The sequence below is a fragment of the Hylobates moloch genome, unplaced genomic scaffold (genome assembly GCF_009828535.3).
Source record: "Hylobates moloch isolate HMO894 unplaced genomic scaffold, HMol_V3 SCAFFOLD_16, whole genome shotgun sequence".
NCBI classification, from domain to species: Eukaryota; Metazoa; Chordata; class Mammalia; order Primates; family Hylobatidae; genus Hylobates; species Hylobates moloch.
In genome coordinates, this window is record NW_026652291.1 from 28,531,090 (window position 1) to 28,558,124 (window position 27,035).

Genomic DNA, 27,035 nt, shown 5'->3' on the forward strand with positions numbered 1-27,035 from the left:
ACTTTAGTATAAATAAATGCGCATTCTCCCCCCTTTACCCCAGATAATTTGCCTTCTGTTTTTTCCCTACTAATTTCCAGAAGGGGTTATTTCTTGCATCACAGTGCACTTGGGAAAGGCATTTTGGGGCTGTGGGTTTTACAGTCTTTTTTTTTTTTTTTGAGACGGAGTCTCGCTCTGTCGCCCAGGCTGGAGTGCAGTGGCGCGATCTCGGCTCGCTGCAAGCTCCGCCTCCCGGGTTCACGCCATTCTCCTGACTCAGCCTCTCCGAGTAGTTGGGACTACAGGCACCTGCCACTATGCTTGGCTAATTTTTTGTATTTTTAGTAGAGACGAGATTTCACTGTGGTCTCGATCTCCTGACGTGATCCGCCCACGTCGGCCTCCCAAAGTGCTGGGATTACTAAGCGTGAGCCACCGCGCCCGGACTACAGTCTTGAAATAAGACTTAGTAGACTGAAGACCCACTGCAGGGCAAGGACTCAAGGAGAGAAAAGCCCAGAGAACTGCCTCATGCTCCTCAAAATCAGAGGGGGTGGGTGGCAGCCTCCTGGGTTTGACAGAGAGGGAAGAAGGGATAGCATCTCACCCGTGTTTATTATGTGACCACAGCTGGCTGCTCCAAGGACAGGAAGAAGAGAGAGGCTTGGAGATATTTGAGAAGAAGTCTCACTCTTGTCCCCCAGGCTGGAGTGCAATGGCGTGATCTCGGCTCGCTGCAAGCTCCGCCTTCCGGGTTCACGCCATTCTCCTGACTCAGCCTCTCCGAGTAGTTGGGACTACAGGTGCCTGCCACCACGCCCGGCTAGGTTTTGTATTTTTTAGTAGAGACAGGGTTTCACCATGTTGGTCAGGCTGGTCTAGAACTCCTGACCTCAGGTGATCCACCCGCCTCTGCCTCCCAAAGTGCTGGGATTACAGGCATGAGCCACTGCACCTGGCTGTATTTTTTTTTTTAAAGAGGGCCCCTAAGTTGTATAAGCTCAGCTTCCACAGAACCTGGATGTTGCAGGAAGGTTGAAGGCTATGGCCCAGGCTCCCCCGGTGCAATCTGTGTCACTGAAGCGGCTGCATTGCTGCTTTTCTGAAGGCACCTAATGAGAATTTGATTTCCCTGAGCCAGTGTGGGGTCCTATTTTCTTCTGTGCATCTCACACTGAGCCTTAGGGAGCTGGGAAAGGCTACAGAGATGGGGTACTTGTGAGGTTGGAGCACCCTCTGCTGGGAAAGGGGAGGTACAGCCGGGAGTGGCTGCATTGAACCAGGGTTGTTAGACTCAGGTCAGGAAGCAGGAGAGGCTTGGACTTAGCTCACAGACAAGCCCCTCTTTTGGGGCATGGGCACGTTGGAGCACACACACCCCATCTCTGAAATTCAAATGCGAGTATGCTGCTGTGTACATGTGCTCCATTTCCATCCCACCTGGAGGAACACCAACAGGAGTAACTGCAATTCAGTTCTGACGCTAATCACCCTAGAGGTGGCAGCAGATTTGTTTTCGAACTCAGTCCTCCACAAAACTGCCTCTGTTTCAGTACCAGCTGCAAGTTGGGTACCTAGACCACCTGCACTTCCGACCAGCCAGCTACAAATCTGAGCATCCCCACTGCTTCCCCAGTTTTGATAATTTGCTGGAATGACTCAAAGCTCACTGAAAGCACGATACTGTGCTTACAAAATCACAGCTTTATTATAAAGATACAGCTCGGGAACAGACACACGAAGAGTGACAGAGGGCAAGGTCTGGGAGGGAGCAGAGAGCTTCCATGTTTTCTTCCCATGGAATCAGGGATTGCCAGCCTCTGGCATCTCAATGTGTTCACCAACCAGGGAGTTCTGCAGAACCTCAGTGTGCAGAGTGTTTATTGGGGTTTCATTGCCTAGGCTTGATGGAGTGAACACTGGCCACACGACTAAACTCAATCTCCAGTCCCCTCTCTCCTTCCTGGAAGTCTGTTGGCCAAAAGTACCAACCTCTAATCCTGTGGGTGGTCTTTCTGGTAACCAGCCCCTGGCCTAAAGTGATCTAGGGGTCCACCCTGAGCCACCTCTTTAGCATAACAAAGATTTTCGTCTCTCAGGAAATTCCAAGGGTTTTTGAAGCTCTGTGCCAAGAACCGGGAAGAAGACCAATTATATTCTTTATCATCAAATAACACATCCACACAAGCACAAAAGTCATGTCTCAGGTAGCCTGTCACAGGCTTGAGTCAGTCCCTCTGTTTCATCCACAGACTGCCTAGGGTGGTGGCAAAACAAGCCAAAGCCCTCTGAGGGTTCCCTGGATGACCTTCCATAAAAGGAGCTCCCAGGCCTGGGGCAGCCTCACCCCAGCTGCCCTTGGGTTCCCTCCCCTCCAGGACACCTGCTTCCTGAAGAACGGTTCAAGGCCACTGGGCAGGAGCTCGTGTTTAGGGCACAGGCTGGCCCTGCCAGTCATTGTGTTCTGTTGTTTAAAACAAAACAAAACAAAACAAATCCCAAGTCGCCACTTGGCAAGGCAGGCCTGGTCCCCTGAGGACACCACAGCTGCCACCATAGTCAGACACAGAGGCTGCAGTTTGTATTGTGAACCTGCAGGCCCGGGACCATGAATGACACCCTGCACCGTTACCACTGCTGCCCCAGGAACTCCACTGAGCTTCAACGCTGCAGCTACCACAGGGAATTCTCTGTGGCCCTTGGTTCTTTGGTGCCAGCTCCTGTATCTGGAGTGGCCATCTGGGTAGGCATGATCCTATGTCCCAGCTGCCTTCCCCAAGACTTGTAAGGTGGGGCATTTTTCAGCCCAGGCGGGCAGCCAAAAAAAAAAAAAAAATGCCGGATGTCTCTGTGTCTCCTGTTCTTTCAGGCCTATGATCCTGCGCTGCCCACACCACACCCCCCGGTGCTGCTGGCCCCTGGTCTTCCCACCCCACCCTCCAAGACCATGGACAGATTCTTCTGTTTTCATGCCAGCCTGAAGCTATGGCCTGAGATTGGAACACCCCCCCATGGTATTTCCAACACCTATTAGTTGGGTGTTTCAAAGATAGCTCTGTTCAGTTTGGTCCCTCCTGTGCTCTGCTGGTCCTCCAGCTCCCCATACCTCTCCCTCTTAGGAGTGGAACACCACTGTAAGGAGGGCATGTTTATATTAGGCACTTACTCTATGCCAGGCCTTGGGCTTGGTGATTCATGTGTGTGATTTCATTAAATCTTCACAGCCATGTTCTCCGATGGCCTTCAAGGCCCCACCTGACCTGGCCACGTTCCCTCTGAACTCACTCCCACCATGCTGTCCTTCTTTCCATCTGCTCCAGCCACAGAGGACACACCCTATAGAGGAGGTGGTACCACTAACAGTCCTGTTTACAGATGAGCAAACTGAGATTCCGAGAGGATAAATGAATTGCTCAGAGTCAGAGATGGTAATTGGTGAAGCCAAACAGAATTCAACCCCAAGAGTGTCAAATGCCAGAATTCACAGGCTTAATCCCTTCATAGTTCTAGTACACAGATATCCACACTCCTCCCACCTGCTCCCAGCACAATTTTTGAGCCATGCAGCTGGTGGGGAGAGTGCCTCAACTTGCCCTTGAGAATTTGGCCACACAGAGCATCATCTCAGCCTTTGCCCCCTCCCATTAGCCAGTCCAGCCTGGCAGAGGGGCGGGGAGGCATCGTGGCTAAGCCCTCAGGGAGCCACAGCTGTATTGCCAGGGCCTGGATCTTGGCATTGCTACTTACTGGCTGGGGGACCTTGGGCAAGATGCTTAACTTCTCCACGCCCCCCCATTTCCCTGGCTGCAAAATGGGGATTCTACAGTACTCACTATGCAGAATCACTGTGAGGATGCTAGGAGTGAGTGCATGAAGCCGCATTGAGTTGGGTAAGGAAGGACAGCAAGCACAGGGTGCCGTCTCCCTGGGTTGCAGCCTGACTGCCTTCGGAGGCTGGGCCAGCGCCTCTGAGCCATCTTTGACCTTGATGCCCCTCCTAATCCTGCAAGTCCCCTCTACCTCTGCCTCGTCCTCCATGGGAACGCTGCAGCTGCTGCTGGGGTCCTCCTACCTGCCAGCCTCCTGACCTGCCAAACTGACGAAGCTCTTGTGCAGTCCTGCCCTCATGGAGCAGGACTCCTCACTGCGGTCTGCCCAGCTCCAGGGCGGGCTCACTGGAGAAGAGGAATAAATATTCATGGAGCTCTTTCTGGGTGCCTGATTTTCTTCCTCACAACAAGGGTGCAAGGTGGTCACAATGAGGACACGGAGCCTTGGAGAGGTCTGCCCAGGGGTTGGGTTGCTGGGCCTTTCGAGGCTCAGATTTCAAGTCGGCGATCCTCAGGCGCAGAAGTTTGAGAGATCAGAGAAACTTGCTAAGACCCCAAGTTTAGGAGAAGGCAAAGCACAATTCTCCCGACGACTTTTGGCGCTGACCTGACACCTAGCGGCCACAAGTGGGAATTACTCCACCTTTGGAGGCTCCCAGGGCCGCTGAGGCAGCTGGGCTTGGCCACCCATCTCTTACTTGAGTGTCAAGGGGTGGCCTGGAGCGTTGGGGTCTTGGGTGGGGGAGATTTTAACTTCCCTGTAATCTCCATCATTTCTCCAAAGCCACCCAAACAAAAATAAGATTTGATAAGAACAACTGCTGCCTTTTCCATTTTATGCAAAAGATGAGAACAAAATTATCTTGAAAAAATGTGTTTTTATTGATCCATAAGCATTACAAATTTATAACTTGTCCATCACACATTTTGCTACTTCATAGCCTCTCCTTCTTGCCCACACATAACCCTCAGGGTTCCACCTGTGCACTCAGTTACAGGCAGGGAACTTGGAGAATTTTATGGATTATAACAGATTTAAAAGACATGATCCCATCCGGGTACGGTGGCTCACACCTGTAATCCCAGCACTTTGGGAGGCCGAGGCAGACAGATCACTTGAGGCCAGGAGTTCAAGACCAACCTGACCAACATGGGGAAACGCTGTCTCCACTAAAAATACAAAAACAAGCCTGTAATCCCAGTATCGGAGGATGAGGATGAGATTATTGAATCTGGAGGCAATTGTGTTAGTGTTTCATGCCCCGATCCAGGGACTTCACTTTATTTGGGGAAATAGAGCAGACATCTACAGAGCACCCGATGTTGTGGTATATGTTTCAGCCCATAGACTCCTTATTGCATTTCGTTTTCTTTTATTTATTTATTTTTTTTGAGATGGAGTTTTGCTCTTGTCACCCAGGCTGGAGTGCAATGGCGTGATCTCAGCTCACTGCAACCTCTGCCTCCCAGCTTCAAGCAATTCTCCTGCCTCAGCCTCTTGAGTAGATGAGATTATAGGCACCCGCCACCATGCCCGGCTAATTTTTGTATTTTTAGTAGAGACGGGGTTTCACCATGTTGGCCAGGCTGGTCTCGAACTCCTGACCTCAGGTGATCAGCCTGCCTCGGCCTCCCAAAGTGCTGGATTACAGGCATGAGCCACTGCGCCTGGCCTTTGCGTTTGTTTATATTCCTTTTATCATTGTCATTTTGACTCTGAGCCCCTAATCCACCCAGTTGATGGAAATTCCATTTCAGGAACATGCTCAGGGTGGTGCCACTGAGCCTCTGTGGTGCCCACTTGTCCAGAGAGGCCCTCTACTTATTGGTCACCAGTCCACACTGATTATTGCTGGGGGTCTTTGGTCCCAGCCCAGGGGGTCCCTGCAGAGCTGCTGCTCTGATGCCCTCATGCTATGTTTGGGGCAGGGGAGCTCTGCCAGGCTGGGAGCCCAGACCAAGAGTCAGCCTCCAGGGCACAGCTCAGCTACTTGTTCTGAGGTCCTGCCGGACTTGAAGGCCTCCCTCTCCTCCCGGCAGTGCTGGGGAAGCTCCTCTGAGGGCTGCTGTGACCCACCCTTTTCACTCTTCTCAGTTCTGTTTTCCCCAGTGAGCTTAGGCGGGGGGAAATGTGCACTAGGGAGGGATGAGTCTTGCTAGAAACTTCTATCCTGGCCCTAAACCTCACAAAGGTTAAGATTTTAATAAGGAAGAGAAAGGGGGGGAATATGGCACATGAGTGGGGACATAAATTATTTCCAATAATGATTCCGCTGCATGTGCAGAGGGGTCTTGGTGTTCACCTCTACCCTTGGTGAAGCCAAGTGAAACACAAGGGATAGTGACTTGGTTCCCAGACCCTTCGCTGGTGCTCCAAAGCGTGGGTTACCGAATATCAGCCTTCCCTCGCCCCCTAAACTTTCCCAACTTTCCACCACTTACCCCAAACAATCACCAGGTGAATGTGCTCATTCATTTCACAGGTGTTTATTAAGCATCTACTATGTGCCAAACACTACATGGGACTGCAGAGGGGCACAAGAAAGTTCCTGCCTTGCTAATCTACAATGGTGTCTGGTAAGATCAATCAAAACTCCCAAAGGTGCCTGTTCCACCCACTTAATCAGTGAATGCTGTTCTTGGCTATTCCTTTTCTTCCTTCGCTAAGCTCTTCCTGTCTCCCCAGTTTCTCAAGGAATTTAAAGGTGAAATGCAGAATGATAGACTCCTAGAACGGACTGGGAAGGCTTTATTTCAGCTGCTCCATTTTCAAGGGGAGCCACTGGGGCTCCAAGGTCATGTGGCCAGGATGAGATGCCCGCTCTCTTGGTCTCCTGTCCTGACTCCCTCCTTGTGACACCACAGCATTTGTTTGCTTCTTAAAGGCCCCTGCTCTCATTCCCTCAGCATCTGTCCCCCTGCCACTGCCCCCCACCAAGGAAGTCTCCCCTGGAGTCAGGTTCTAATCACTATGAGGACTGCCCTCCTGCTCTGACCTGCTCTCTGAGGCTCTTTCCCTGCTGCCTAGCAACCCCATCACGTTCCCAATTTGTCTGTGCAGCTCTTAATGAGGCTGCATTGACATGTCCCCTGGTGGTCACTAAAAGCAGAAGGTGGCCCCCCCTGGTGACGGGCACACCACCAGCAGCCCAAGACACCCAGAACCAAGCCAGACTTTATTTGCTTGTGCCCAGCCCCTGCCATGGCATCTGTCCATCAAGATTTCAGCCACCTCTTGCTTCCTCCCTGCCACCATCCGACTTGCCAGGACTCCTCTCGCCGAGACTTCTTTCTAGACCAGACTTATTGCTATGGCTTCATTGTGTTCAAGAAACTGGTACAAAAGGTAAGGAAAAGATGCTGAGCACCCGTACAGCCTCACGGCTGATGGGTGACAATGTTAAGACAGGCTCAAATCCAAAGGAGACCATTTGTAAACCCATCTCTGGCCTTAGAGGTCATGCTGTTAACCATTGTATCTCCCCTACTACACATATGTGCAGTGTGTGCGCACACACACACACTTACGATAAGTATGTGGGAAAGGCATGCAAATGTGCACCTAAGATCATTTGCAAGAGCCCTTTGGGGAGGCAGAGTGAACTATGGAGGGAGATAAAAATGGACCTTCATTTTTTTTCCTTGCTATACTTCTGTGGGTTTAGATTTTTTTTTTTTTTTTTTTGAGATGGAGTCTCACTCTGTCACGTGATCTCAGCTCACTGCAACCTCCGCCTTCCAGGTTCAAGCAATTTTCCTGCTTCAGCCTCCCAAGTAGCTGGGATTACAGGCACCTGCCACCACACCCGGCTAATTTTTGTATTTTTAGTAGAGGTGGGGTTTCACCATCTTGGCCAGGCTGGTCTTGAACTCCTGACTTGTGCTCCACCAGCCTCGGCCTCCCAAAGTGCTGGGATTACAGGCATAAGCCACCGTGCCCAGCCGGGTTTAGAATTTTTACAATGAGATATTATTTGTAACATAAAACAAAAATGAAAAGGATCATGCAACAATAAAAATTAAACCTCTGCTCTTCAATCACAGCTGATAAAGTGGCAGTGTGTGATGTGAAGGGCAATTTGAAGTGGCCCCTAGAGCTCCCTGCTCAGGTGCTGAGACTCAGGGACCCAGACCCCAGTTCTGTCTCTCGATAGCCATGTGACCTTGCCTGCAAACCTGGGGACTTTGCTGGACATGGAACCTGGTCTGGAGCCTCTGAGATGGGCACTTGCCATCAGCTTCCCCAGGAACAAGAGGTGCCACTTTAGGTAGGGGGCAGGCGAGGAGGCATGGGACAGGCCGCTGAGCAGCACAGGAGTGGGAGGCCTGGTGGTAGCAGGGCAGGCCTGAGCCATCTTTGGGGCTCTCTTGCTGGATGCCAGTGTCACTACTGAGTGACGCCCCCTGTGCCAGCTGCTGTGTGCATTTCCCCCACTCACTCCTTACAGCCCCCTCCCAGGTGCCATGGTTATCTCCCCATTTTAAAGGGAGAGGCGATCCACGCACAGCTGCAGCCTTGTTCCGCAGAGCAGGACTTGCAGCTGGGTCTGGCTGCCTTCTTGTCTGCATCGCGGTTTCTCCACATGGACGACGCTGAGTGGAGCAAAGGAAAGAGGTACTGGGAGAAGGCTCGTGGGGCAGGGCCGGATGGGAGGACTTGTTCCACAGAAGCTCTTAAGAACACAGGCCAGCCACAGGGCCACCGAGACAGATGGGAGCCCAGCTGCAGACCCAGGCTTGGCAGGGGCAACTGTGTCCTGCGCCTGGGCTGGGAGGTCTAGCGCAGTGAGAGACAGAACAGGTGTGGACCCCTCAGGCCTGGAGTCTCAGCCAGAGTTGCCCTTCCCAGCTGCGAGAACTTGGCTGCTTTTCTTTTCTTTTTCTTTCTTTTTTTTTTTTTTGAGACAGGGTCTCACTTTGTCATCCAGGCTGGAGTGCAGTGATGCAATCTTGGCTGGCTGTAGCCTCTACCTCCTGAGCTCAAGTAATCCCCTCACTTCAGCCTCCCGAGTAGCTGGGACTTCAGGCATGCACTGCCACGTTCAGCTAATGTGTTTTTTGGTTTTTAGTAGAGACGGGGGGGTCTTGCTATCTTGCCCAGGCTTGTCTCGACCTCCTGGGCTCAAGTGATCCTCCTGTTTCAGCCTCCCAAAGTGCTGGGATTATAGGCATGGGCTACTGCGCCCGGTGAACTTGGCTTCTTTGCTGCACTTCTCTAGAGCTCTGTTTCATCACTTGCTAAGTGGGGTGATGGCAACATTGCCATGGGGCACCGTGAGGCTGCAGAGCATGCTCACTGGGCAAGTGGAGAGGACAGGCATGTGGCGGGGACTCATTATGGGCTGCTTACTGGCAACACCATCATCATGGACCGGTCCTCTCTCTTCAAGGAGTTCAGTCTAAGATACAGCATCCCTCACTCACCAAGCCATGGCAGAGTGGCGGGACCTGTAGTCCCTAACACACCGTTAGCATTTGGTGCTTGTGTGCCTCCGCCCTCTGTCTAGGTCTCTGTCTTGCCAGACTTGGCTGAAACATTGCCGCCTCCCGCCTGGGTGACACTTCCTCTTTGGGCTGCAGGGGCGCCAGTTACACACCCCTATGGCTCCTCTCACCTCACCAGGGCTTAAAGATCTGCTCCCTTGCCTGCCCTCCTCCTGGGCTGTGAGTGTGGGCTCTGGCTCCTCCTGCTGGCGTCCCCAGCATCTGGCCCAGCAGCCAGCAGTGCCTGACTGGGCTCAAGTTTCGCTAAACAAGTGAATTGGGGATGAGAAGGAGGGTAGACAGTGGGGCCCAGCCTTGGCATGCAGGGAACAGGCGGGTGGGTGAAGCCCCAAGTAATAAAGTGTAGACAGGGAAGCCGGAGGAGTTCACATCAGCCCAGCCAGGGCCCCTTGCGGAGAACGGGGAGCGTCGCGGGGCCTGGGCTAACCTGAAGTTCACCATGCCGGTCTTCTCATCGAGCTTCTTTATCACCTCCCTGACCTGGTACTGGTTCAGAGGGACCTTGTTTTGCTGAGGAGGTGGATGGAACATGTGCAGTTAATAGAACTCTGTTCACCCCTCCCTAGGCACCCCCCCACACACTACCATACACACACACACCCCACCCCCCAACACACACACACACACACACCCCACGCCCGCACACACACACACACACACACACACCCCACACACACTACCACTCCCCCACAACACACACACCCCACACAATGCCTCACTCCTCCTGGGATCGTGGAGGGCAACTGATTGAGAGCCCAGGGGAAACTGATTCCACAGCACGGAGGGGTTGGAAAAAGCTCCCTGCCCATGGGTCATTGTCCAGACTCCAAAGGGCCTCCCCTTTCTGGGGGCAATAAGGGAGGAGGAGATCAGAGTCAGGTGGAGCGAGTGGCCGGGGGAGGGAACAAGACTCTCCTTTGCATCCTGTGAAGTTCATTCTCACTTCCTGCTGCTGAGTCCTGGCCAGCCTCTTCACCCCTGGCCTGGGCACCGGGCACCGGGCACCAACTGCCTTATCCGTCCCTGCCTGGGCCCCAGGAACTTCTCCTCTGGAGTCCTATTCCTGCAGGGCCCAGGTCTCTCCTGGGATGCTCCGATGGTAGACCCCTTCAAGTATGCATTACACGGGGCTTTCAGTACCTTTATTACATGGGGAGTGAGAGGAATGTGAGATTTCAGGAAAATGATATGGCCCAAGGTGGAAATGTTGGGACTTTGGGATGTGGTCTCCTCTCTCACTCCCTTTGTTATCTGCCCAGTAGTAAAATGCAATGGGGAGAAAAACCTCAAGATAGAACATGTGTCTCTGGGTGGCATCTTGGGTCACCGGTGGCATCAAGCCGCAACACAGGAATGACTTCAGCAGGGGTTGAGGGAGGTCTTAGGTTCCCCTCTGGGTCTAGATAAATGAGGGGAGTGTCCCATAACCTGTCCCAGGAAGCTCTAGGAAGTGCTCACAAGCTCTTTTGCTCCTTCTCCTCCTTTCCCCTCTCTCTGACACACAAACTCACACTCACACTCACACACAGCCTGTTGCCACTAGGACCCAGCACACCTCTATCATCACTTTCTGGAACTTGTCCACAGACATCTTCATTGTCCCAGTAGGGTTCAAGCTCTTGAAGAAGTCCACGACCGTGATTTTGTGCTGGTCTGCATAGCTCTGAGAGAAGCAGGAGAGACCAGGAGCAAACACTTGGTCTTCTAACAATGATCGCAGGTCCCCCTTCCCTCCCACAAAAGGGTGGCCCACGCTTCCAGGCCTAGCAAGGCTGAGAAGGGCAGAAGGCCAAGGTGAGGAGCCTGCGTCTCCTGGGTGTTGGGCGTCCCCTAAGACCAAGAGCCGAGTGCAGACCCACCAGGCCTGGCAAAGATGCATGCCGGGATGGTTCCTGTGTGCTCGCCATGCTTCTAGGAGCCCCTTGGCTCCGCACAGACGCTCCCTCCATTCCAAAGGTGGAAAGACTGAAGTCAAGGCTGTTCAGGCGCCGCAGTGCCAAGGGGATGGGACAGTGGTCATTATCTACATACGCGATCTGTTAACACTGGTATAGACGGTGTGCTGTGGATGGCGGGCGGATGTTCAGAGATCAAAAGGTTGAATCACAGCTGTATAATGTGATGGTTTGGCTCTGTGAATTCCTGGGATTCTCACAGTTTCATGTCAATGCTTATATGGAAATATACTTTCTTAGAATATTTTTAAAAGGATATTTCATTCTTTTCATTTAAAAAATATAGTCACCCCTTGATATCTGCAAGGGACTGGTTCCAGGACCCCCTCAGATACCAAAATCCACCAATATGAAAAGGCAGGCCCTCCATGTCTGTGGGTTTCTCATTCCTCAAATACTGTGTTTTGGATCCACATTTGCATATGCAGAACCCACAGGTACGAAGGGCTGACTGTATTTATTGAAAAAAATCCAAATACATAAAAGTGGATGAAATGGCACAGTTCAAACCCATGTCGTTCAAGGATCAAGTGTATTATTACTCACGTTGCAAGGCAATTTTAGATTAGCAGAAGAAAATTTTAAAAATCACCCATAAATCCAATACCACCACACAGAGGTAACATCTTGGTGTGGACCCTTTTATCTTTTTAACTATCTATCTGACATCAGTCTGTCTAACTTCTATCTATCTGTATAACATTATCTATCTATCTAATCTCTTATCTTTCTACTAAACCTACTGTTTTACAGAACCCACTGTTCACATGTGAACACCTTTTCAATGTCATTATAATATTCTTTTCCTTTCTTTTTTTTTGAAACAGAGTGTCGCTCTGTCACCCAGGCTGAAGTGCAGTGGCACAATCTCGGCTCACTGCAACCTCCGCCTCCCAGGTTCAAGCAATTCTTCTGCCTCAGCCTCCCAGGTAACTGGGATTACAGGCATGTGCCACCATGCACAGCCTATTTTTGTATTTTTAGTAGAGACAGGGTTTCACCATGTTGATCAGGCTGGTCTTGAACTTCTGACCTCAAGTGATCCTCCCACCCCGGCCTCCCAAAGTGCTCAGATTACAGGCATGAGCTACTGCATCCGGCCTTACGATATTACAATATTCTTTTGGGTCCTTTTTAAGTATTTTTTTTTCTCTTCCACACCGCCACCCCCCTTCCCCCCACCACCCCCACTTCCTCTCACTCTCAGAAACTCCCAGACAGCGTCCTGCTGTATCGATAGCTATTTCTGGCAACGTCCTGCTCCCGAAGCATTTCCTCAGGGCTCAGCCCTGGGGCCCTTGCTCTTTGTTCCCCACACTTCCCCTTCTGGAGTGCACGGCCTCCCACCCTTCCGGAGTGCCTCCTAGAGCTACATTTCCAGTTCTCCATCCTCCACAGCTGCTGGACACCCCACCGGCACTTCAATCAACACATCCAAAGTGCACCTTGTGCCCTGAAGCAGCACACTGCTGCTGAGCGCTATGGCAGATGACATGGGTGAGCCCTCGGCACCCACTGCTGTTTCTTCACAGCAGGCTTCTCATCCATGCAGAGGCTGGAAAGCTGAAAGCGACATTCCCCAAGTTCCCTTGCAGCTGGGGGTCAGAATGGATGGCCTTTGCCAAGCACCTGCCTGAGATGTAAGTGTGAGGCTTGTGTCTGATTTGAGAGAGGCAGGTGGTGGGCAGCGGCTGTGGTTGCTTCCTGACTGAGCGAGGCATTCCGCAATCATGCAGCTTCTTGATTATAGCAGAAGCAGCAACCCTTTTGGCAACTCAGTTGGGGTGCTCTGAGAGCCATTTCTGGAATCTAACAGGAGTCTGTTTGTTCAGCCCTCCTGACATTTCTTTGATCTCTGTCCTGTAATAAACCCCCGTGTGCTTAACCTGGTTGGAGTAAATTCTGTGGCCAGCAACTAAGAACCTTGCCCAGCTACTTTGATAGGTGCTCCTGCTAAGACCCCACACAGCCCTGCCCTGGAGGAGTTCGTAGGGTTGCAATGCAAGGGTGAAGCCGAGGGCTTTGGGAACACGAAGGGTGTTCGCTCTTGACCAGGGAATCCAAGAAGGATTTCCCCAGGAAGTGACATTGTGTAGAGACCTGAGAACGGGTAGGAATGAGCGAGACACAGAGGGCAAGAAGAAAAGTGTTCCAGGTGGAAGGACCTGCCCTGACCGTACACAGGCCTGCCGTGAAGGGAGAGCTGATGCAAAGAGGATCTGGGAGCAATCCAGTGGGGCTGGAACGTGGAGAGACAGGAAGGGCCAGGTGGCAGGCACTTTCCCCATCTGCACTTCTTTGCCTCTGGCAATCTTTCCTTCAGTCCCTTGGCCTTGAAATCTTGGGTTATCTTTGGGTTTCTCTTATCATCACAGGCCTTCCTATCCCAGCACACACACACACACAGACTCACATGCAAGCCATACACACCCCCACATACCCAACCATTTGCCAAGTCCTGGAGATGTTTCCATAATGATAGCTTTTACATCTGCCCTTCGATTCCATTGTTATTCTCAGCCAAGCCATCATTCCACATCTAGAGTGCTACAATAGTGTGCTTGTTTGGTTTCCCACTCTTCTTTCATACCCTCTTCAATTCACTCCCCATTGCCAGAACCCCCTCAATCCTGATGGATTCGCATCACATCCACTGCCCATCAGCTCTCACCGGCCCCCTGTTCCCGATGGAATCAAACTCGAACTCAGAGCCTAAAATCTGAGGGCTGCCACTTGCAGCCCAGCCTCCCTTGCCAGCTTTGCCTCTTGGGCTCCTCTATGAACCTGGAGTGATGTGTTAGTGTCCCCTGAACATGCTGCGTGTGGTTCTACCTCGGCACCTTTGCTGGCGGGAGCCTCTCGCTGGAACACCCTCCCACTCTCTGTGGCTCACCTCAATCTTTGACATTCTTCAAGGCCCTTACCCACTCCTATCTCTTCCAAGAAGTCATCCTTTTCTGGTTGCCGGATCCTACATTGATCTCTTATTTGGATTCCGACTACATTTTCTGTCTCTGTCACTTATTTATTATTTATCACATGACACTTTTTTTTTTTTTGAGACAGAGTCTCGCTCTGTTGCCCAGGCTGGAGTGCAGTGGCATAATCTCAGCTCACTGCAGCCTCCGCCTCCTGGGTTCAAGCGATTCTTGTGCCTCAGCTCCCCAAGTAGCTGGGATTATAGGCACCTGCCTCCACGCCCGGCTAATTTTTGTATTTTTAGTAGAGATGGAGTTTCGCCATGTTGGCCAGGCTGGTCTCAAACTCCTGACCTCAAGTAATCTGCCTGCTTTGGCCTCCCAAAGCGCTGGGATTACAGGCATGAGCCACCGCGCCTGACCATATGAAACTTTCTATGGTCTGTGGGTCATCACTGTAGCCATCCCATCTTTCCAACGAGATTGTTGGTCCCCTGAGGGGAAGGGCTGTGTTTGACTCTGCATGTCTTGTTTGGTCTCCAAGATTCTTTTTCTGTGCATCTTTAAAACAGGAGGTGGTGTCCCCACTTTGCATCAGACAGCTCCATTCCTGTTCACTGGAGCACCCTGCTCCCCTTGCAAAACAGGTTTGCCTTGGTTCCATCTGAAGTCACCTTACTTGTACAAATACTTGACACCGCTTTGCCTTCTAGAATTTTTCACATAACAATTTTCATGTGGGAGCTCTTTTATTTAGTTCTGGAAACCGAGGCACAGAGCAGACCCATTGGGGGCAGGAAGCAGCCCAGGGACACACCCTGCAGCACGTGCATTGGCACAGCAGCATCCCCACGCCTGCTCCCCAGATAGTAACCGCTCTGCGGCAAGCAGCAGGCTCCTCGCCCCCACTGCAGGGTGAGAGGCCCGCGTGGAAACACCGAAGCAGGGTCTGAGCACTGTTCTGCAAGACAATGGGACTAGAGGAGCAATAACATCCCTTTCGGTGCTAATATTCTCTGATTTTGTATTTCCACTATTACATCTGCCTCCTGTGATTGGCAGAGCTAATCTAAGAAAAGACGAGTTGGGGGCAAGTTATCATTAGAAACAAAGGACTCAAGTGTCTCTCTTTGGCTGAAGCCGCCAAATAGCTGTCTGACCACAGGGATGTCTTGACATCCTTACCAGCTGTTGGAAAGAACAGCTTTACCTCTGCCTCCTGTGGTTGCCAGAGATAACCTAAGAAAAGATGAGTCGGGGGCAAGTTACCATTAGAAACAAAGGACTGAAGTGTCTCTCTTTGGCTGATGCTGCCAAATAGCCATCCTGACCACAGGGATGTCTTGACATCCTTACCAGCAGTTGGAAAGAAACTATAATAAGCAGGTGCTCGTTCTATACCAGGCATCCTTCTAAGCACTTCGTGCATTTTACCTAATTTGATTTTCCAAGCAATCCTACTGGGTGACTACTGTTGTGTCCATTCTGCAGGTGAAGAGACTGTGACCCAGAGAGCTTTAGTAACTTGCCCTTGGTCATACGCTAGCAGGTGGAGGAGCCCGGGTGGAAGAATCCATTCTGTTCACCCGCCCCCTTCAGCTAGATCCCAGCTTTCTCTGGGGATCAGGAAGCACTGCTGAGGGATCAAGTAGCCACAGAGAATATTCATTCCATGTCTGCAGTCCAAGGGACAGAGACATTCCTTATCAGAGAGGGCTGTACAGACACTGTGGGGACGGAAAAGTCTGGAAACTGATTTGGAGCCATTAGCCAGCTTTCCCCAGGGCTCCCTGGAGGCCCCGAGAGGAAGGCAGGAGCTCACCTGGATCAGTTTCATGGGGTTTGTCAACAAGAAGATGGTTTTCTTGGCAGAGAGGCCTTGTACTGCCTTGAATACCACGTCTAGCTGCGGGTGAACGGCATACACTCCGTCTAACGTTTTCATGAACTGCTCGGACACCAGCACGTTCTGTGGCAGGGAGAGAGGGGACCCATGATGACGAGGGCACTGCCATCGTGCCTGCCCAACCAGTGCACCCTACCCTTTCCACCCAAGCCAAAGTCAGGAAGTTTTGTCTCTTCCAGTTTGCTCTCAGTACTGCTCCTGGACTGGGATAGTTCGGGTATTTTAGAGCTTGTAAATTGTCTTGTAAGTTTCCTGTGTAATTTTGATGGGATGTTTCTGTTGAGTGCTGGTGGCTTGTCATCTGCTGCCAGCTCAGCTCTGTTCTCAGATAGCATCTGCATCTGACAGATGAGATGCAGCTTTGGAGTGGCAAGACGGTCCTTAAACAAAGCCCTGAAATGTCCATGTCTACCTGAGTGTTGTTCGTCAGAGAAAGTGCCCTGGAAGAGGATCCCTGATTCCAATAAGTGACCAGGGACGAACTGGAAACTTCCCCTTCTGGAAGTGCCCTCAGAGCTGGTTTGTAGGACATGGGAGAAAATGTGTCCTGTGAAATAGTGTTTGATCAAACCTGGGCTCCACCAATTTGGTTAGCCTGCTTCATTCCTCAGATGCGGCTCAGAGTACATTTTGCCCTTTCAAAGAATTAAACCCCTGTTTAAGGGCAGAAGGCTTTGTAGAGATTCTAGAGAAAGTTCTAGGAGCATCTACTGAAGAGGAACTTCTATACCGTTTAGAGTTATGGCAGCATTGTTGACAAAAGGGAAGGAGAAGGCTAATTCAGGCCGGGCGTGATGTCTCAAGCCTGTAATCCCAGCACTTTGGGAGGCCGAGGTGGGTGTATCACTTGAGGTCAGGAATTCAAGACCAGCCTGGCCAACATGGTGAAACTCTTGTCTCTACTAAAAATACAAAAAAATTAGCCAGGTGTGGTGGTGGGTGCCTGTAATCCCAACTACTCAGGAAGCTGACGTAGGAGAATCGCTTGAACTTGGGAGGTAGAGGTTGCAGTGAGCCGAGATTGTGCCACTGCACTCCAGCCTGGGTGACAGAGTGAGACTCCATCCCCCCCTTCCCCCGCCAAAAAAAAAAAGAAGGCCAATTCAGACCTATTTGTTCTGGTAGGCTTGTTAAGTGCCAATGTGGTCACAGCTTACGGGTTTATGGGCCATCTAGGGCCTAAACAGCACCATTTCTTTTACGTTTCTTTTTTTTTTTGAGACAGAGTTTCATTCTTGTTGCCCAGGCTGGAGTGCAATGGCGCAATCTTGGCTTATCACAACATCCGCCTCCCGGGTTCAAGTGATTCTCCTGCTTCAGCCTCCCAAGTAGCTATGATTACAGGCATGTGCCACCATGGCCAGCTAATTTTGTATTTTTAGTAGAGACAGGGTTTCTCCATGTTGGTCAGGCTGGTCTCAAACTCTTGACCTCAGGTGATCCTCCCACCTTGGCCTCCCAAAGTGCTGGGATTACAGGCATGAGCCACTGTGCCTGAGAGAACATTTCTCATGTTCTCTCAAACACACCAAGGCAGTGCCTGGGTCCATGCCTTCCAACCTGTACTGCCTGGGAGAGGAAAATACAGATGCCAACAAAATCTGAATCTGTAGTGGAGACTCAGGGGTGAAGGCAGCATCCTGGCCTGCAGATTCAAAACCGGAGCATGAGGATGGGGAAAGGGAGGAAGACCCAGGAAGCACAAGAAGGCCCTGGGGCAGGGAGGACAGGTGAGAGAACAAAGGGAAAGAAAAGCAGTTATGTTTGATGTCTCAAAATCTGTGGCAAGTAAAAACCCACATTATTAACTATTCAGTTCTAAGGAGCTTGGGTTTAAATATTCAAAATGCCATCACTGGAGGCCGAGTGCAGTGGCTCACACCTCTAATCCCAGCACTTTGGGAGGCTGAAGTGGGTGGATCACGTGAGGTCCGGAGTTTGAGACCAGCCTGACCAAAATGGTGAAACGCCATCTCTACTAAAAATACAAAAAATTAGCCTGGCATGTTGGCACACACCTGTAGTCCCAGATACTCTGGAAGCTGAGGCACAGAACTGCTTGAACCCAGGAGTGGAGGTGAGCTGAGATCGCATCACTGCACTCCAGCCTGGGCAACAGAGTGAGACTCCCTGTTTCAGTTTCCTTATATGTAAAATGGGAAAATGAGGAAAAGTACTTGTTATGGGTTGAATTTTGCCCCCTCCCAAAAAAAGATGTTGGAGTTCTAACCCCTAGGACCCATGAATGTGAATTTGTTTGGAAACAGGGTCTTTGCAGATGGTCAAGTTAAAATAAGGTAATTAGGGTGGGTACTAATCTAATAAGACTGTGTCCTTATATAAAGGGGACATTTGGATACAGAGACAGGGAGAATGCCATGTGAAGCAGAAGGTAGAGATGGGAGTGATGCTTCTACAAGCTAAGGAAAACCAAAGCATGACAGGAACCATCAGAAGCCGGGAGAGGGGTCAGGAACAAATTCTCTCTCACAGCCGTAAGAAGGAATCAGGCCTGCTGACACCTTACTCTTGGACTTCCAGCCTCCAGAACTGTGAGACAATACATGTCTGTTGTTTAGGCCACCCAGTGTGTGGTACCCCACAGCAGCCTTAGGAAATTAATACAGTATTCTACCTACCTTCTAGAGTAGGATAAAAATGAGCTGGCATATAAAAAATCACTTTGGGAAAAAAAGAGTATAAAATGGTAGACAAGTATAGGCTATCATCAGATGCCACCTGTGTGCTAATTCAGGCAAGAGTTCCCAGCAGGATTTGAAGTCACCTCCTGGGGCTTTCCTCCTTTATGAAGAGATTTTCACACAGAAATACTGCTCTGAGTCTAACAGGCCAACTCATGAAATGAAAATAAAGTATGTGTTTTAATACCCAGATTCTACAAATTTTGTGATTCTGGAACCATTCTGGGACCCAGGGCCACTCATCAGCAAAGCTGATGTTAAAGAATTCTGTTTTGGAGTCCTCCTGCCTTTCTTTTTAGCATTTTCTTGTCTCTACTCTCAGGTTTTCATAGCCCTAAGTTTCTAGGGCTCTGGCCAACACAGAGTATAGAGTGGATAGGGTCACTGGCTTGCGCCCAGACGCAAGAAACTACCATTTGATCACTTACGGAAATATCAAGCTCTTCCATCCTGGATTTGGGGTTCCTCTTGATAGCCAGGATAAGTAAAATAGCCCCATCCATATTTATGGGATTCAGGAAAAGCTATAGAGGGAGAATCAAGACAAGAGGAGGCTGAGATGGGAGGAGAGGCTGGCCCAGAGCACAGTTTCTACATCTCATCAAATCACAACCTCTGTCTCACACGCAGACTTCTCTATAAGTAATTATCTCCTTGTCCATCTGTTTGTTTATCCATCTGTCTGCCTATCTCACTGCTCATCCATCCATCCATCCATTCATCCATCCACCTACTCACCCATTTATCCATCTCATTGCTCTCTCATCCATCCATCTATCTACCCACCCACCATCTGTTCATCTCACTGCTCATCCATCCAACCATCTATCCATCCATTCATCCACCTATATACTCATCCATCTCACTGCTCATCCATCCGCCTATCCATCCATCCATCCATCCATCCATCCATCCATCCATCCATCCAACCACCAACTTATCCATCTCACTGCTCTCCCCTCCATGCATCCATCCACCCACCCACCCACCTATCCATCTCACTGCTCATCCACCCAACCATCTATCTATCTATTCATCCACCTGTCCATCTCCTCATCCATCCATCTCTCATCCATCCATCCATCCATCCATCCACTCACTTATCCATCTCACTGCTCATCCATCCATCCACCCATGCATCTGTCCATCCAACTGCTCATTTATCCAACCAGCTATCTATCCATCCATCCATTCATCTACCTGTGCATCTACTCATCCATCCACCTGTCATCCATCCGTCCAGCCAGCCAGCCAGCAATCTGTTCATCTCACTGCTCATCCATCCATCCATCCATCCATCCATCCATCCATCCACCCACCCAGCACATATTAATTAGAGGCTTGCCATATGCCAGCTACTGGACTAAGCACTGAGGGACACACAGGCAGACATGGCAAGGTTTCTGCCCTTGGGTAGCTTAACACTGTAATTGGGGGAGACAGGCAAACAAGCCAATAGCATCAGAAGTGTTATGACAGCAGTGACAGAGGTACACCTGGGTACTGCAGGAGCAAGGAAGGGAGCATGCAGCATAGGGGAGGGGACCATGGAGCTAAGCCTTGCAGGACTAATGAGGATTAGTGAGGTCTGAGGAAGGGGGACAAAACCAGAGGAGGAAACAAGATTCACCAAAGAAGAAAAGAGTAGGCAAGTGCAAAGGCATAGGGATGTGAAACAGCAAGAGATGTTTGTGAGCAGAAGCAGAGAGAATGAGGCCACAGAGCTGGGATGGGCCACATCATGGAGAACCTTATAGGCTTGGAGAAGGAACAAGGACATTATCCCAGTGGTGCTAGGAGCTGCTGAAGCATGGATGGAAGTTAATGGAAGGGACTGTGGAGCCCGGTGGCTCTGCTTACCAGCTGCCTGGCCTTGCATTAATTCCCTGATCACTTTGTACTTATCGCCTATGGCTGCTCTGAGAACTTACCATATCAATTCAGGCAAAGCATTAAAACGAGTGCCTGGTATGCCGTATGCTGTCAATGAATAATAGTTCTTATTATTGAAGGCTTTCAGCTAAGTGGCTTCATGATGAGGCAGCCAAAACTCTTACTGAGCCCCTAGTATGTGTCAGCTGTGTCCCAGGCTCTGATGTACTCCAGTGAGAAAATGCACACTAGGGCCTGGACCTCATGGAGCTCAGCATTTTGAATCCTTTGCTGGACTCACTTCCTAATGGGAATTCCTTATTTTTCCAAGCTTAGGGCAAGCGGCACCAGGGCTGGATGTGGAGACGCATAGATAATTCCTGTGGCAAAGTTGATGTGGTCTCCATGGTGGCCAAACTAAGGGTTTGGCTTAAACTTTTCTCTTTTACTTCTAAAACATTTTAGAAAATTGAAATATATTCATTACATATGGTCATTGTGGAAAAATGAGAAAATCAGTAAAAAATGGTTTAAACCATGTATACCCACAAAATAGCAAAGACCCCTATTGCCATTTTGCTGAGGCAACTGCTTAATCTTTTAAAATTCAGTTTCTCAGACTGTCGCTGGCTTCCTCAGCCACTGGGGCTGAGCCACCCACAGGCTGGGTCAGTCTCTGTCTCAGTTGTGCCTGGCCTCGCTCCACCCCAGCTGGGACTCCCAGATTTCCTGGTCACTAGATGGCCAGTCTGTTTGGTCTGTAGTCACTGTGCTCCTTCTGCCTCTCAGAATCTGGCTTCCTCCTGTCCTCTTAGCAGCTCCTCATGGTTGTCCTCTCAGATGGCAGCCCCTTCCTCACTGTCTCCTCACTGCTTTTCTTCTTCAGGACCCTCACATCTGTGGTCTCTCCAACCACCCTCACATCTTGAGGGAGTTGCAGTTGCCATGGAAAACCACGTAGAGCAGGCTTCCCTCTGCCTCCTGCTACTTGTGTGGCATAAGCAAGTCACACAGCCTCAGTTTTCTCATCTGACAAGTGGGGCTAACAGAGCCCACATTACCAGGTGAGGCTATGAATAATGAGAGCTGGCTTTTGGCAGGAGCCCCAGAAAGGGGATGATTAATAGAAGTCCTCACCTTTCATTTATTTTCCAACTGCTCAATAGCATCTATATTATAAATTCGCATCTACAAGTAAATTAATTTAAAATGAAATATGTATTCATTAATTCATTCATTTAATGAATATTCACTGGGCTTCTATTGTGTGCCCAACACTATGCTAGGTATGAGGGACTAGGTATGAGGAGTTTAATGATGGGCAAAACCAAACAGTCTTCATTCTTTTTTTTTGAGATGGAGTCTTGCTCTGTCACCCAGCTGGAGTGCAGTGGCATGGTTTCGGCTCACTGCAACCTCCACCTCCTGGGTTCAGTGATTCTTCTGCCTCAGCCTCCCAAGTAGCTGGGATTACAGGCATGCACAACCATGCCTGGCTAATTTTGTATTTTTAGTAGAGACAAGGTTTCACCATCTTGGCCAGGCTGGTCTTAAACTGGTGACCTCAAGCAATCCACCCACCTTGGCCTCCCAAAGGGCTGGGATTACAGGCATAAGCCACCACACCTGGCCCAAACACAGTCTTCATTCTGATGAAGCTTTCACATTTGAGGGAATGACAGGCGAGCAAAGAGCCCTCACATACATGGAATTAGAAAGGGCAGCAAGTTCCATGGGAAGTAGGGAGCAGGGCTCTGGCAGCAGGTCCCCTAGACGGAGGATCCCAGCAGCAAGCAAGTGGAGGCGGAGTGGCCAAGCCTCTGTGGTAGGAGGAAAGGAGTGGAGAGAAGACCAGGGGGTCTTGGGTGCAGAGCAAGGGAGAGCACGGGGTGGACTGAGGCTGGAGGGGCACTTGAGGCTCAGCGAACGGGATCTGAGCAACAGGAAGCCATGCAGGGGTCTAAGCCGGAAGACAGGAGACTGAGGGGCTGGGGGAAGGGGAATGGATGTCAGATTTGTGTTCAAAAAGCACATTCTGAGGGCTAGACACAGTGGCTCATGCCTGTAATCCCAGCACTTTAGGAGGTTGAGGTGGGAGGATGGTTTGAACCTGGGAGGGGGAGGTTGCAGTGAGCCGATTGCACCACTGCACTCCAACCTGGGGGACAGAGCCAGACCCTGTCTCAAAACAAAACAAAACAAAACAAAACAAAAAAGAAAAAGCACACTCTGGTGGCAATGTGGAGAAGATCCTGAAGGAGACCCAGATGGGAGGAAGGAAGACCTGTTAGGAAGATTTGCAGTGCACCAGGGAGCACTGAGGGTGACACTGGCTTTATAGTAGAGAATGGTCACTGCATTTACAGCCAAGCGATGGTAGAAAATACATACATATATGAAGTACAGATATTCCCAATTATTCTCTCCAGTACTATGCAGCCCCCAACTCACCCCAACACATACACAAACACACACACACACACACGGACACACACGGAGACACACACACACACACACACACACAAAATAGCCCCTTTCTAGCTAAAGACTACCTTCAGAACTCTGAGGCTTTCATTGGATTCCAGTCCTTTGCTGATTTTGGAGGCCCCTTCATTGCCGATGTCATTGCCGCCGATATCCAGGTAGACTAGGCAGCTGTTGAGTCGGAGGACCTCCCCTAGGGCCAGAGCCACCTCATTCCCAAGGCCATTCATGGAGAGATCCAGCTTTGTCAGGGTCACATTACCCTCCAGGAAGAGGGGAGAACAGCACCAGCATCAAGGTTACGCGTGACCCATCCAACCAAAAGGGCCCTGATTTCTACCCCCTGTTGGCATCCAGACTGGGTACTCAGTGGTCCCCAGGACCGATGGGTCTGCCAGATCATTCAGAGCTCCCAGGTGGGCTCAGTCTCAAGTACTCATGAGACTCCCTCCCTTTGGCTTCTGGTCATTCCCTACCCACTAATTAAACTGTCCTCTTGAAGTGTATCCAAAGATGCCACCCTGGCCTCAGCAGCTACGATTTATACTAAAGAATAATGTGCAGGCCAAGCGCAGTGGCTCACGCCTGTAATCCCAGCACTTTAGGAGGCTGAGGTGGGTGGATCACAAGGTCAGGAGTTTGAGACCAGCCTGGCCAACATGGTAAAACCCCGTTTCTACTAAAAATACAAAAATTAGCCGGGCATGGTGGCGGGCACCTGTAGTCTCAGCTACTCAGGAGGCTGAGGCAGGAGAATCGCTTGAACCAGGGAGGTGGTGGTTGCAGTGAGCCGAGATTACGCCACTGCACTCTAGCCTGGGCCACAGAGCAAGACTCCATCTCAAAAAATAATAATAATAATAACGTGCATCCAGGAATTGTGGGAGGGAGAACAATAACTTGAAAAGTATTTGATGAGAGCTCAGTATGTCCTCATTGATGGTGACCATGAGGAAGAGGCTTAGGATGGCAGGATGGGAGGCCCTGGCTGCCCTCAACTGGGCTCCACACACCACTCCTGGAGAGTGCCTTACCCGGAGACCGTTGCACAAGGCCACAGCTCCCCTTGTGTGGAAGTTATTCCAGCTCAGATCCAGTGACGTGAGCCCCACGTTGATGGCTGAAACAGGGAGGGAATCGGCTTAGCATCTCCCACAGCCCAGAAAACCCATTCTCAGAGTTAACAGATGTCCATGACACTGGGGATAAAGACCACTCAGTGGTCATGCAAAGTAAAATTCTCAGATAATAATTTTTTTAGTTATTCATTTAAACACAAAATTGTAAGATGATCCCCAAAGCTGGCAAAGATGCGGTGAAATAATCCTCCTTACATAGTTTAGGTGGGAAGGAAATTGGTATAGTCTATTTGGCAGGTATTATCCGATCACAGATATTTTCCCATTAAAATGTGCATACCCTGTCACTCACCTCTGAGACTCTACCTAAGATGACAGCACAGAATATGGGAAGAGCAAGGTGCTTGTAGATGTTTACCATGGCATCATTTATAAAAGTAAGAATTAGCCGGGCACGGTGGCTCACACCTATAATCCCAGCACTTTGGGAGGCCGAGGCAGGTGGATCACCAGAGGTCAGGAGTTTGAGACCAGCCTGGCCAACATGATGAAACCGTGTCTCTACTAAAAATACAAAAATTCACTGGGCATGGTGGCACACACCTGTAGTCCCAGCTACTCAGGAAGCTGAGGCAGGAGAACTGATTGAACCTGGGAGGTGGAGGTTGCAATGAGCCAAGATGGCACCATTGCACTCCAGCCTGGGTGACAGAGCAAGACTGCATCTCAAAAATAAATAAATAAATAAAAGCAAGAATTATTTATCTGGTGGAATATTATGAATTAAAATAGAAGTAGCTGGAAAACATCTTCAGGGGCTGTATTTACACAGGAAGGCTGTGATGGACCTGGCATGTTACGTCACACGATGTCTTTATCATGGCAGGCCACGGCTGCAGTGGTGACTCCAGAATTTCTCTCCAGGAGAGGCTCAAGGGCACAATCAGTTGGAAGTGGGGAGGCACCAGGCTTGGTGAGAAGCTGGGTTTGCACAGAAATCATACTTTTGTTTTGACCTGAAGATGATTTTGCTTACATGTTCCACAGGGTTGGAACATCCTATCTAAACACATTATTATTGTTGTTTTTATTTGGGGAGGGCAGTTATGCCAAGGAGGCCATTGATGGAAAGGCTAAAGTCCTCTTGAACCATTACTGAATGGGAGGAATTGCCTTTAGGCATCTGGCCCAAGAATAATGTCTTATTTCTTTTCTTTCTTTTTTTTTTTTTGAGACGGAGTTTTGCTCTTGACAATCTCGGCTCACTGCAACCTCCGTCTCCTGGGTTCAAGCGATTCTCCTGCTTCAGCTTCCCAGGTAGCTGGGATTATAGGTGCCTGCCACCATGCCCAGCTAATTTTTTGTATTTTTAGTAGAGATGGGGTTTCCTCATGTTGGTCAGGCTGGTCTCGAACTCCTGACCTCAGGTGATCCACCACCTCGGCCTCCCAAAGTGCTGGGATTATAGGCATGAGTCACCACATGGGCCTATTTCTTATTTTTTATGGACAGTGCACTATGTTCTGATCATGCTTCTCTTTGTGTCAACCCTGGGTGTGAGTTTTTAGTAAAGTGCACAACACCTTATATAATTTTGGGAACAAACTTTCTCCTGCCTTCATTACCCCCTCCCCTGTCTCCCTCACTCTCTTCTTACCCTTATTTCCTCTTCTCTGCCAGTTCCCTCATTTAAGCTACACCTTGCACACCTGCATCACTCAAATGGCCACACAAGTTAGATTATAATTCTGATCTCACCACTTACTACCCATGTGATCCCAGGCAGGTTACTTATCCTTCCTTTACATCTGTTTTCTTATCTGTACGATGGAGATATCAACCTGGATAGAGTTTTTTGGTTTTGTTTGTTTGTTTGTTTTTTGAGACGGAGTCTCTGTCTGTCGCCCAGGCTGGAGTGCAGTGGTGCAATCTCCACTCACTGCAAGCTCTACCTTCTGGGTTCACGCCATTCTCCTGCCTCAGCCTCCTGAGTAGCTGGGACTACAGGCACCCGCCACCATGCCTGGCTAATTTTATGTATTCTTAGTAGAGATGGGGTTTCACCATGTTAGCCAGGATGGTCTCGATCTCCTGACCTCGTGATCCACCCGCCTCGGCCTCCCAAAGTGCTGGGATTACAGGCATGAGCCACCGTGCCTGGCCCTATATAGAGTTTTTTTTAATGAGGATTGATGTAAAATGCCCAATATGATGCCTGTCACATAGCAATCACTTCAAATAATGTGTTTTTTTTGTTTGTTTTTTGGGGTTTTTTCTTTTTGAGGCAGAATTTCGCTCTTGTTGCCCAGGCTGGAGTGCAGTGGCACAATCTCTGCTCACTGCAACCTCCGCCTCCCAGGTTCAAGTGATTCTTCTGCCTCACCCTCCCGAGTAGCTGGGATTATACACCCAAGTCACCACGTCCAGCTAATTTTTTGTATTTTTAGTAGAGACAGGGTTTCACCATATTGGCCAGGCTGGTCTTGAACTCCTGACCTCAGGTGATCCACCCGCCCTGGCCTCCGAAATTGTTGGGATTACAGGCATGAGCTACCCCGCCCAGCAACAGTGTTTTTAAAAGCTGCATTTGCAGTACGATTATAACAGTTTTAAAAGAGAGCACAGGCCCGGCGCGTGGCTCACATCTGTAATCCCGGCTCTTTGGGAGGCCGAGGAGGGTGGATCACTTGAGGTCAGGTGTTGGAGACCAGCCTGGCCAACATGGTGAAAACCCATCTCTACCAAAAATACAAAAAATTAGCTGGGTGTGATGGCTTGGGCGTATAATCCCAGCTACTCAGG

General features: G+C 50.1%; 1 protein-coding gene across 5 annotated transcripts in view; it reads right to left on the bottom strand.

Moving 5' to 3' along the window:
• Window positions 1-6,969: 6,969 nt before the first annotated feature.
• LRRC74A (leucine rich repeat containing 74A) overlaps window positions 6,970-27,035 on the bottom strand; it is a 40,964-nt gene continuing 20,898 nt past the window's right edge. For 4 of the 5 annotated variants that reach the window (XM_032180227.3, XM_032180226.2, XM_058429663.1 and 1 more), the window contains 7 exons: window positions 24,189-24,274; window positions 23,223-23,417; window positions 19,227-19,322; window positions 16,013-16,159; window positions 10,873-10,980; window positions 9,745-9,827; window positions 6,970-7,146 (listed from right to left, as the gene is read on the bottom strand). In XM_032180227.3, the coding sequence (XP_032036118.1) occupies window positions 7,122-7,146; window positions 9,745-9,827; window positions 10,873-10,980; window positions 16,013-16,159; window positions 19,227-19,322; window positions 23,223-23,417; window positions 24,189-24,274 (740 nt within the window). In that variant the 3' untranslated portion in view covers window positions 6,970-7,121. The remainder of the gene's footprint in view (window positions 7,147-9,744; window positions 9,828-10,872; window positions 10,981-16,012; window positions 16,160-19,226; window positions 19,323-23,222; window positions 23,418-24,188; window positions 24,275-27,035) is intronic. The other variant, XM_058429661.1, reaches the window with a different exon arrangement.